This window comes from Ochotona princeps, chromosome 22 (genome assembly GCF_030435755.1).
Source record: "Ochotona princeps isolate mOchPri1 chromosome 22, mOchPri1.hap1, whole genome shotgun sequence".
NCBI lineage: Eukaryota > Metazoa > Chordata > Mammalia > Lagomorpha > Ochotonidae > Ochotona > Ochotona princeps.
The window spans coordinates 9,412,430-9,424,287 of record NC_080853.1 but is presented as its reverse complement, the minus strand read 5'-3'; the positions used below and the strand labels follow the sequence as shown (position 1 = coordinate 9,424,287).

The 11,858-nt window shown below is 50.5% G+C and overlaps 1 protein-coding gene across 1 annotated transcript; it reads right to left on the bottom strand.

Moving 5' to 3' along the window:
- Window positions 1-6,660: 6,660 nt before the first annotated feature.
- On the bottom strand, window positions 6,661-11,489 carry OCSTAMP (osteoclast stimulatory transmembrane protein). Its single transcript, XM_004586083.2, has 3 exons — window positions 11,366-11,489; window positions 8,468-9,470; window positions 6,661-7,113 (listed from the first exon to the last, which is right to left on the bottom strand). The coding sequence occupies exons 1-3, from the start codon at window positions 11,407-11,409 to the stop codon at window positions 6,751-6,753; spliced, it is 1,410 nt and encodes a 469-aa protein (XP_004586140.2). The 5' UTR covers window positions 11,410-11,489; the 3' UTR covers window positions 6,661-6,750.
- Window positions 11,490-11,858: the final 369 nt, after the last annotated feature.

Genomic DNA, 11,858 nt, shown 5'->3' with positions numbered 1-11,858 from the left:
ACTAATCATCCATCTGCCACATTGGCATTCCATGTGGATGCCTGTTTGTGTCCTTGCTGCTCCACTTCCAATCCAGCTCCCTGCTTCTGGCCTGGGAAAGCCGTGGAGGGTGGCTCAAGTCTTTGGATCCCTGCACCCACATGGGAGATGTGGAGGAAACTTCTGGTTCCTGGTTTCAGATTGGTTCAGCTCTACCAGTTGCGGCCATTTGGGGAATGAACCAGTGGATGGAAGAACTTTCTCTCTGTCTCCCTCTTTGTGAATCTTTCAAATAAAAATACATGAATCTTTTTAAAAATGCAGACTTGTGCCCCATACCATGCTCACTGAATCAGAAACTTTAAGTACATATTTAAAACAATATTTTAAGAAATACATATTTAGGGGCCTGGTGCGGGGCCTAGTGGCTAGAGTCCTCACCTTGAACGCCCTGGGATCCCATATGGACTCCAGTTCTAATTCCGGCAGCTCCACTTCCCATCCAGCTCCCTGCTTGTGGCCTGGGAAAGCAGTCAAGGACGGCCCCAAGCCTTGGGACCCTGCACCTGCAGTGGGAGACCCAGAAGAAGCTCCGGGCTCCTGGCTTTGGATTCTCTCAACCCCGGCAGTTGCTGTCACTTGGGGAGTGAATCATTGGATAGAAGATCTTCCTCTCTTCATCTCTATATCTGCCTTTCCATTGAAAACAAATAAATCTTAATAAAAAAGAAATACATATTTAAAAGATGTATTTATTTGCAAGTCAAAGTTACAGACAGAGGGAGATATTTTCTATATCCTGGTTCACTCCTCAAATGGTTGCAACAGACAGTGCTGGACCAAGCTGAAGCAAGGAGTCAAGGAGCTTCATCCGGGTCTCCCCATGGGTGTCAGGGGCTCAAATACTTTAATCCTCCTCCTCTGTTTTTCCCAGACCGTTAGATTAGAAGTGGAGCAGCTAGGACTTGAAACAGTGTCTATGTGGGATTCCTTGTTACAGGCTATGCCACAAAGCCAGCTCCAAGAAGTTCATCTTTTAGTAAATATTTGAGAATTGTTGCCCCAATTCTGCTTGTCTCAGTAACTCTGTCCCAGAAGGGCTGGGAGATAAGCAGGCAGGTGCCTGGCATGGAAGATCCTGGTAAACAGATTCAAGTGTGAGTTGAACAATGATTGAAAACTCCTCCTCTGGGAGGTGAGGGGCCTCCCTTCATCTGAGGTCCCAGAGGTGGGAGATCCGGTGAGGACCACTTCAGACTGCATGATTGAGTAAGTCCACCCCATCCCCGATCTCAGCTGCCAAGGGGGGTTGGTATGAGAACTGGGCAAAGAGGAGGGTCAAGAGGCCGATGTGACAGAGCTCGGTGCCTCCTCCGTGGAACTGCTCCCTCGGGAGTCTGCAATTCTGAAGCGTGAATGCGCAGAGTTTCACAATTTTCTAGTGAGGAAACTCCGAAGAAGAGGAAGGAGAGAAAAATGAGTCCCTTTTGAAAATTATGTCTCAAGTGATGTTCCAGGTGAGTTAATTTCTTGTCTCCTTGTTTTTAAGGTTTATTTTGGAGGTCAGGGTAGGGGAATGCAAGACAGATTTCACCTGTTGATTCACTCCTCAAACGGCTGGAGTCGAAACTAGGAGTCAAGGATGCAAACCAAGTGTCCTCTGTTGGGCGGTAGGATCCTGGTTACTTGCAGCATCACCTGCCACTTCCCAGGGGCTGTCGTGGCAAGAAGCTAGAGCTGAGAATTGATTCTAAGTGTACCCGTGTATCTGAGACCTTTAGTGCTATTCGCCAAAACAGTCATGCCTTTGAGAAATTCTTTGAATGTGAGGGCTGTAGCAATACTTTATCTACAGTTGCAAAAATCAGAAAAGTCACACGGGACCGACACTACCCAAATACAGTGCGTATGCCATGGCCCTTACATCCGACTCCTTACTAAACATCAGGGAGTTCATACCAAAGAGAGACCCTCCCTCTGAAATCAGTGCAAAAACATCTTTAGCCCAGAGGCAATCTTGAAACACCAAATAGTCTACACTGTAAATGTAACAGAAGCGACAACATTTCAAAACTTGTTAGACGTTAGGCACTGGATATTGAACCAATACAATCAATGTGAAAAATCTTGTCTTACTCAACACTTAGCGACAGCAGGAGAGTTGATGCTGGAGAGAAGCCCATCTGCTGACATCTGGTTCTGAAAGAGCATCACAAATCTGCCCTGAGGACTTCGCTGTCAAGGGTCTGGGCGTGACTTTTTTAGGATGAACGTCTTGAACATGGAAGAACACAGATTCAACCAAGGCCTCTGATTGGCAGCCAGTGTCATAGGCCTGTCAGAGCACATCCGACCGTAACTTCTCGAAGAGGACTCATTCAGAAGCGTCACCCATTGCTTGGAATTAGTGCGAGAAAGCGCCTACAAGATGGGTGCCCCTTGTTAAACACTAAGACATTCACAGGGATGTAGATTTAAAAAATCATGGTGATTGTGGGCGGGCCTGTGGGTGTCACCTCTTTTTTGAATCAAGTCAAGAGTGCTCCTGGCTAAAGTCATCCCGTGTTGACTACGACAGCTCTTATTCATCAGGGTTCATTTACACAGAGAATCTTAGAACCAAACTGGCAGGTGAAACTGAAGAACACACTTGCCCATGCAATGATGCGATGTGATTAGAAAGGCATCTTCTGTCTCTGGAGACTGTGATTCTTTTGAAATGTCTACCAGAAAGTAATTCCTGAGAAAATCCTACCTAGAACTTGGTCTAACCAAGCCAATGCGCTCTTCAGGGTCTCTGTATTAATACCAGTAAGCTAAGAAGAACGTGAAATTACATCAGAAATGCTGGCACTGCAAGCAGAGGTTATATCCCCGCACCAGCCCATTGAGAAGTCTTTTCAATTTTATCAAGGCGCATTTAAAAGCACAAAAAAGATGTTGATTGGGTCCTAACACTACTCACTGTGGCCCTCACAGCTTTGGTCCTCATGCTACTGATTTCCTCTGGTTTACGTAAATGAATGACTTTGCGCCCACATTCTGTAATTTACCTTTGTTTTGGGGACATTCCCACGACAGCACGCACAGAGGGCCTGCGCTCAGCCCTACAACGGTGCTGTGTGATGGGGCGAGTCGTGCACTCAGGCTCTTACCTGTGTAGGCCTCTGAGTCGTCCGCAGCATTTCAGAAGGGAAAATGGCATGGCAGTCCAGCGTGTGCGTGACCTTGACCTTGCCTCTGAGCATCTAGCTGCACTCGGGACTTCTCAGTCACCGATCCTTCTGGTCTCCTGCCTCGCTAATGACTTGGATGCATGTTCCAGCGCTCAGTTTCAATTCTGCTTTTTCTCCTCTTGTTTTCCCTGCAGCATGTCCACATGGTGACTTGTCCTGCCCTCAATGAATGTGCGGATGCCTCCAGGCAAAACTCGCGCTTTGTTGAATCTGAAAACCTCTGTACTTCTGCCCAGTGTCAAGAAATGTGATGGCAGTGGCTTGGCTTTTAGCCAGAGCTCACAGCTGGTTGGACATCGGGGAATTTGCATATCTGAGGAATCCCAGCAAATATGGTGGAAATGCAAAGGCTCTTGGGCACCACTCATCATTGGTGATACCCGAGAGGAGGCACATTCCGGGTAAACCCTCTGAGTATAACTGACAATCTTATATTGAAGGAAATCCCTCCAATGAAGATTGTTCCCCATCAGAGTATGCACACTGGACTGAAATACACAACTGTGACATGTGTCAAAGGTTCTTGAGGTGTCTCCCATCCCTAACACAATTAGCAGTGTTGTGTTGGCAGATTATCCCTGTCTTGGCATCAAAAATGTCATACTCCAAACCAGCCCTTTGCCAATGACCTTCCCACCATTTCTCAGAAATGTATATTAAAAATATGCATGCGATTACTGCAAAAAAAAAAATCCACTCAACACTCAGTTTATCCTACATCAAAAATTCACTTGAGTGCCCAGCGTGTAGTCTATGGCTAAAGTTCTTGTCTTGCATGTGCCAGGATCCCATGTGGGCATGAGTTCTAATCCTGATGGTCCTGCTTCCAATCCAGCTCCAGGCTCACGGTCTGGGAAAGCAGTCGAGGATGGCTCAAATCCTTGGGACCCTGCACCCATGTGGGAGACCCGGAAGAAGCTCCTGACTCCTGGCTTCGGTTTGGCTCAGCTCCAGCCATTGTGGCCACTTTCTGTCTCTCCTCTTCTCTCTATATCTGACTTTCCAATAAAAATAAATAAATAAATCTTTTAAATAATTCATTCAAGAGAGAGAAACCGTCTAAGAGTGATAATTGTGAAAAATACTTTAAATTTTAGTCAAACTCATAAGCATCAGAAAACTTTCTGTACAGAAGAGTTTTCCTTTATACAGTGTGAATGTGAAAAGACCTTTCTCTATAACTCAAGGCTCAGTCAACCTCGAAAATCCATACAGGAGAAAAACTCTTTGTATGCGATCAATTCAGAAAAGCTTTTGGACTGACCTAAAAACTTTCTATCAAAGATCTCATTGAGGAGAGAAACCTTATGAATGCAGTGCAATGTGGAAAGCATTTTAACAAGAAGCCAAATCTTCATAAACATGAGAAAATCCATACTTGAGCGAAAGCCTAGGAAGGTAGCGACTGTGGGAAGCATTTTAATGGCAGTTCGTGTATTAATACACAGGGATCCATACTGGAGAGAAACGCTATGAATGCAGCGAATGTGGCAAGTGTTCTACTAGTAAGCCAAATCTTAATAAACACAAAAAAATCCATACTGGAGATAAATCTTTTACATAAAATCAATGTGAACACTTTCAGCCTAAAATGAAGATTTTCTTCTCAGCACTGCAGAATTTATGATGAAGAAGAAGTTAAACAAAAAAGATGCAGAAAGGCCTGTAGAAATCACCTGTGGTTTAATAGAAATAGGAAATTCAGGGTGTAGTGCAATGGCTCCGTGGCTAAATCCTCCCCTTGCATGCCCAGGATGCAATATGGGTGCTGGTTCTAATCCCGGCTGCCCCACTTCCCATCCAGCTCCCTGCTTGTGGCCTGGGAAAGCAGTCAAGGGTGGCCAAAAGCCTTGGGACCCTGCCCCCGCGTGGGAGACCCAGAAGAAGCTCCTGGCTCCTGGCTCAGCTCTGGCTGTTGTGGCTACTTGAGGAATGAACCAGTGGCTGGAAGGTCTTTCTCGCTCTCCTTCTCTCTGTAAATCTGTGTTTCCAATAAAAATAAATGAAATCTTTAAAAAAAAGAACGAAATAGGAAATGTAGACCCAAGAGATAAGCATGGTCATGTTTTCAGTCAAATCCTCACTCTTCTGCAGGAATTTGAGCCATATTTTGGAAATACCTGTACAAATACGATTTTTTTAAAAGATTGAACATTGGAGTACTTGTGCATGAAATAAACAGAGAATCTTCCAGTCACCATGTCTTTAGTATTAGACCTGTCAGACAAAAGGAAAGTGGCAGTGAAAAACAAAACATCTGTTGTACCCTAAGAAGAAGTCAACTTAGGACCGTGATAGGAAAAACGACCCATGGGCCCGTAGTCTGTGCGATGCCCAATCCCAGTGCCTGCCTCTGCATGCCTGTAGGTAAGACAGAGTGGGGAGTTACAAGGTACCTCCTTAGTCAATAATAAGACTGGAGCTTTCAGCTAGCTGTCTTGTTGTGGTGCAAGGATGCACCCACCCTGTAGGAAACATGTCAAACCTATAACCAAACCAGCAGCCATCACGGACTGCTCCAGGTGCCAAGCCTCTGTGATGAGCACAGTGAACTCTTCCATTTCCAAATCAGACTTTGATAACTTCAGTCAGTGGTGTACACATATATAATACATATAATTGGAACGGTGTCAAGTCCTGGGATTTGAAACCAGAGTGACATGAGAAAGGTTGGCCATCTACAACACTCCCCGGAGACTTCCACTTCCCAAATCAGAGGGCCAGGTTCAAGTCCTGGCCCCTCCGCTTCCAACCTGCCTTCCTGCCAATGTGTACCATCCAGGACCTGGGTCCCTGCCACCCGCGTGGGATCAGGACCGAGTTCTGGGTTCCCAGCTCAGTCTGGCCTAGCCCTGGCTGTTGTGGGGTTCGGGGGAATGAATTAATGAATGGAAGACAGCTCTCTCTAGTAAACTGAAAATTAACAACAAATGAAGAAATGACAGATGCGGAACCCTGGGTAAACGGTGGGTTTTGTGTGGCGGGGGGCGGGGAGAGGTCAGGTGAGACGCACACTCAGTGAGTGTCCATTGTGATCCAAGATCGAAAGGGACCCTGGCCTCCCACCTCTTCCTTTGTTAACCCTGGCTGTTCCAGATGGGAAACCTGGAGGAGCTTGAAGGCGAGCAGCAATATAATCAGATTTCAGATTTAGCAAATAAATACGTTTATCTATTTTTTTAAAAAATCGATATTTTAGATGATTATCAACAACTCCGGAGGGCTCCGAGGCATATAGACAAATTCCAGGTAAATTGGCCAGCAGAGCCTGCAACTGGGAGTAAGATGGGCCGTGGGAAGACAGCGGCCAGCAGGCGGAACCCGTGCGCTGCCTCCACTTGGCTTGGTCTTCACTGGTCCCCCACGCCTTTCACACCACATGCCCCTGGGAACAGCGACTCCGACTGTGCCTACAACTTCTCCCGCAGGGGCACAGACTGAGGCCCGGTAAGGTGAAGGCACCAACCCAAAGTCACACACACACAGGGTCTGGGCAGCTCCAGGTCGGCCCCATCTACCCACGCCTGGGAATTTGTCAGGAGTCGGAAGGAGGCTGCGGGCGCAGGTTCTGGCCTCGGCGCCGGTCGTAGCTGCGCTGTAGGCGGGCATGGAGGTAACGGGCCCTCTTGGCCTCCTGTCCGGCGTAGAAGGCCGCGGCCGTGGAGTGCCGCAGGCGCCGCGCGTAGGCGTCCAGCAGCACGGTGCAGCCGGCCAGCACCTGCAGCGTCCCCGCCGCCAGTGCGCCGGCCACGCGGGGCCGCTGCGCCGGCAGCAGCCGACAGGTGCTCGAGGTGAGGCGCAGCTCCCAGCGGTAGGCGCGGTGGGTGGAGTACCAGGGGGTCTCAGGAGGCCGTTGGTCCAAGAGGAAGGGGATGAAGCTCAGGATGGTGTACGCTGCCTTCAAAAAGGAGCAAAGGTAGGGTTAGAAGATGGCCACGCTGGCCACTCCCTGCGCGGCTAGACAAAGGGTTAGTAGCCATAACACATGCTGCGCCCGGTGGGTAATGGGAAACGTGCCTCACGGCCCCCTCCAAGCATAGATTGAAGGTGGCTGGAGATATTTAAAAATCCCAAAACAGAGACCCTCATCCCCTACAATACACCCTGACAATTTTCTACCATGTTTCATTTAAAAAAAAAAAAATTTGGCTGTGATGAATTTTGTGTGCTTTGAGAACCACTTTCCTGGTATGTAAGAAGCACTTGCACGTCATTATATTATCAGCCAACCTAGGAAGTTGAGGTTGCCTCTGCAGCTGACTTGTCGGCTCACTGTTAATGAGGAGGCGTGGCCAAACAAGACATTGAAACACACCAGTGTTGCTCTGTGAGTAGATACATCCAGAATTAAGACAGCAAATATTTTTGTATTATTATTAAAATGATGACCCTTTTAGGATTGCAGGGAAGGGACACAGTCTCTGTTGCTCTTATAGAGGTGCCACGAACAATGCATAAATGGTGAGGCTGTGTTCCAATAAAACTTTATTTACAAAGCCAGGAAGTCAGCAGAGGGTCAAAGGTGGCTGAATCTTGGTGGAGACCATGCCTAGGTCTCTTCCAGGCTGAGAAATACAGATGTGTGCCATTAGGAATGGCCACCGTGTGTTACCGTGTGTAATTTTCCGTATTTTAGAGATCCCATCCCATTTTGAGACCCATCAGAGCCTCCTGGGTTAAGGAGATTTGGTCTAATGTGTAGTAATGACGAATCTGAGGTTAGGACAGATGCCCCTTGGGTAGGGAGTGACCTTCAGCATCCTCATCTGCAACAGGGGGAAAAAAAAGCCCAGGGGTGTGGGCCTGGCATGTTGACACAATTGGCTAATCCTAACTTTGCAAGCACCAGGATCTCATATGAGCACTGGTTCGTGTCCTGGCTGCTCTGCTACTATGCAGCTCCCTGCTTGTGGCCTGGAAAAGCAGTCGAGGACAGCCCAAAGCCTTGGGCCCCTGCACCAGCATGGGAGACCTGGAGGAGGCTTCTGGCTTTGGATTAGCTCAGTTGTGACCACTGTGGCCATTTGAGGAGTGAACCAGCCGTTGAAAGAGCTTTCTCTGTCTCTCTTTCTCTATAAACCTGCCTTTCCAATAAAATAATTAAATCTTTAAATAAGTAAATAAATAAATAAATGCACAAGGCTGTTCTGGAAGTTGGTGAACTTGTACAATCCATGCCTCGGGATTGAACAAACCCCACCCCTCTCCGCTAAGCAATGCCTCGCTCCTGAACCTCCCTTCGCAACACTTACGTCGTAGTCGACTGACAGCGTGATGGGCACAGGGGGCAATTTCTGGGCCCATTCCACAGCCACCTGTGCCAGGAGGAAGGCCACATGGTCGGTGGCCACCGTCACAGCTGTAGCCACCAGGAGCAGGGCGAGGAGTCCCAGCCTCAGGACACAGCGCAGTAGCTCCTCCTGTGACAACTTCGGCCTCACGGCCCACAGCAGCCAACTGGGTGCAGGGCTTAGCAGGTGCATGGCCCCGGTCTGTGCCAGCTGGTGAGTCAGCTGCCGGGTGGCGTAGATGTTGTCGAACCGCAGGTCAGTCAGGTAGTGATGGAGATACCAGGCCGAATCCACCAGAAGGCCTAGAATGAACAGCCCTGTGACTGCCCGCTGGATCCCTAGTGTTATCCTGCGGGCCAGGGACTCGAGGCCAGAGAAGTCATCCAGGAGCTGCTGAGTGCCCCTCAGCATGTGTAGCCAGAAGGCAGAGTCGCTGCCCTGGGCCTCCAAGGTCAGGCCCCGGCTGCCCGCGTGACCCACAGAGCCCAGGTCCTTGGATGCTGCATACAACTGGTAGGTGGTATTGAGCAGACTCTCCAGGGAGCCCTCAGTGACGCACCTTAACACTTGCCCAGCTGCACCCACGTTGGCCAAGACGTTTGGTACCACAGCAGTGGCCAGGGTGGCTGCACTGTAGGACAAGAGTAGCCGGCGGCCCTGCTCTGTGCCAAGGGTGGGTATACTGAGAGCAAACAGGCAGCGGACTGGGTGTACCAGACCCAAGATCAGAAAACTCAGGAGGCCACACATAGTAGCCACAATAGCTGAGGGTCCCACAGGGTAAAATAACAAGGTCACTAGCCAGTGATGGGCCAGACCAGCGACAGCCACAGCGAGGGAGCCACACAGGAGGATCTGGGTCAGCAGCTGTCCACAGCTGGCTGGGACAGGCTGGGAGAAGGCATCCCAGGCAGCTTGCAGTGGGGCGAGGACCTTGCAGAGTCCCAAGAGCCAGAATTTGCACCTGCGCACAAGGAGATCACCTGTCAGGAGGTGGGGCAGATGGTGTCTGCCCACAGTCTCTGCCCTTTCAGCCAAGGGGCAGGCACATTTCCCAGGTAGACCAATCAGAGTCAGCTATTCCATCAGCCAACAGCTGTGTGGCTTTGGGCAGCCTTCCCAACCTATCTGTGCCTCTCATAGCTGTTGCAGTCTAAGTGTGTTCTATGGGGTGATGTCGCGGCTGGCACGTGGCAGACCCCAGGCCAGGGCTAGTCCATCTTGAGGGGGTCAGCTTCACGAGGGACAGGGATTTTATCTCCTTTGATAACTGAAACCACCTACATGCCTAGAATCTGTCTAGTGGAGGGAGGGGGTGCTCCGGGGGTGATTGGTGAGAGCAGAATGACAACTTCTGTCTGCTTTGGTTGGCAGCAAGGCAGGGGGCTGCTGGAGGAGGCGAGGCTCACTGGGCCAGGCAGTGCAGAGCCACGGGATGCGGATCATGAAGGATTTTAGGGGAGAGCAGGCAGCGGGGAGGGAGGGGGGAAGCAGTGTTGGGTACAGGTGGTACCCTGCCTTCTTTCACCCTCCTGCGTTTGAGGATGGGCATGTGACCCAGTGTAATCCCCCTGACCATGGGCACTTGGGGCAGGGATTGACATCTGACTGGCACCACGCTAGTGCCAGCTCTCCTGGGGGTGTGGCTGCAGCAATAGGAGGGATGGCTGAGTTCTGCGATGCCAGAGAGTTCCCCTTGTTGCCCAGGGGTCACTGGCAACTCCAGGAGAGCTAGTAGAAGATGAGATGTCTGAGCGTGAAGTGAGATCATGCGTGTAAAGTGTTTTACCCGGAAGCTGGCACAAAAGACCCTGGGACGTGGCACTGCTCATTACTCTGGTGGCAGTGACAATGATGTCCCCATTCCTGGGCTTCCTGCTGACCCCTGTGATACCAAGATAACTCAAGTCCTGTCCCCCACCCACTCTGATGTAGCTCCCAGCCTCCCTGGGGAGAATGGCACGTCTGGGCCTGGACTCAGGTGTGACATCTTATCTGGGAATACGTGGAGGTGGAGGGCTTCCTGGAGGAGATAACTTTGGGATTGGGAATGGCAGGATGCATAGAAGTTCTTAGCTAAGGAAAGCAGTTTGGGCAGTTGTGGTGAGAGAACAGGTTGTGCAGAGCCCAGCAGTGGTTGGCTGCAGCAGGGGCAGGGCTTTGGGGAGGGCTCGGGAGGACTTGGAGCGTGTGGCGAAGCCATGCTGCACAGATGTAGGGCCCCCAGTGCTGGACCCAGTGCGCTATGGTTTGCTGTGCCTGTGTGTGTGTTTGAGTGTGTGTCTGCGTGCGACCTTTCTCCACTTGAAAATAAGGAAGCTTCACACTGAAACCCAGGTTTTTTTGAAAAACGTGAGAAAAGCTTGTATTCTGAGTACAAGTTTCCACTTCTGCACAGGCAGTCAGAGTTGGATTCCCACTGCTCCTTCAAGACTGGCAGGGTCTGCGTGCGTGCCCATGGGTCCTCACCTAAGACCTTTCCTTCCCGGCTCCTGCAAGCATTTGAGTTTGGGGCTGAACTCCTGTTGCACAGTGAGTGCAACAAGGGAGCTGGCAGAACAGTAGCTAAGAATAGGAACAATTTTAAGAAGCAGGAGTCAGTCCTGCATCCTGTAGGGAGCAGGTTCTTGCCTGGGCACTGTGAATGACCAGAGCAGCCGCTTCCCCGGCGGCTGAGCGCAAGCATGGCCCCATGCGAGTGTTGCCTCATTCACTTCTCATGAGAGAGGGCTGGTACTCCCATTTCACAGGTGCGGAAGGTGAGGCTGGGAGAGGTGAGGATTTACCCAAGGCCACACACTTGGCTCATCTCTCACCCGTGGCCCTTGGTACCCTAGTGTCTCCCTCACCCAGACCTACCCGGTCCTGACGAGGCGCTCAGCCACTCCCCAAGCAGTCTTCATGACTCTGGAGTAGCAAGTGACTCTAGGCAGGCGGGCTCCGGCAGCTGCAGCAGTTGGAGAAGTGGCAAGGTGTGTGTATGTGTGTGTGTGTTGGGTGTTTGGTGGGGGAGAAGGCCTGGGACTTCCCTCCTTGTCACTTCTGGGTTTCTGTCCTTTAATGGAGCCGTCCTGCCTGCCCGTCCCGCCCAGTGTGGGGCCACCTCCCAGAGGGTTGGGCAAGCTGCCTCCTCCTTTCCCAGGAGGAAGGCATGGGAGGGAAGAGCCTTTTCCAAGCAACCTATCTCAATTGTGTTCACAGGAAGGGAGACTTCACCCATTGTATGGAGCGGGCCACTGATGCCTGAGAGCCTGCGAACTCAGTAGTAGTCCCGTGGGGCTGCAGTTTCACAGTGCTGTTCCGATCTTCTGCCTCCTAGCTCTGTGCCCCCAGGGAGCCTGACCCCTGCCCC

What these genes read in the sequence shown, in the direction of transcription:
- OCSTAMP (XM_004586083.2), bottom strand. Translation starts at nt 11,409, where the DNA reads ATGAAGACTGCTTGGGGAGTGGCTGAGCGCCTCGTCAGGACCGG. An exon ending in GAGCGCCTCGTCAGGACCGG is followed by an intron (nt 9,471 to 11,365) that starts GTAGGTCTGGGT and finishes CCTTGTGCGCAG; the next exon opens with GTGCAAATTCTGGCTCTTGG. An exon ending in CGCTGTCAGTCGACTACGAC is followed by an intron (nt 7,114 to 8,467) that starts GTAAGTGTTGCG and finishes TCCTTTTTGAAG; the next exon opens with GCAGCGTACACCATCCTGAG.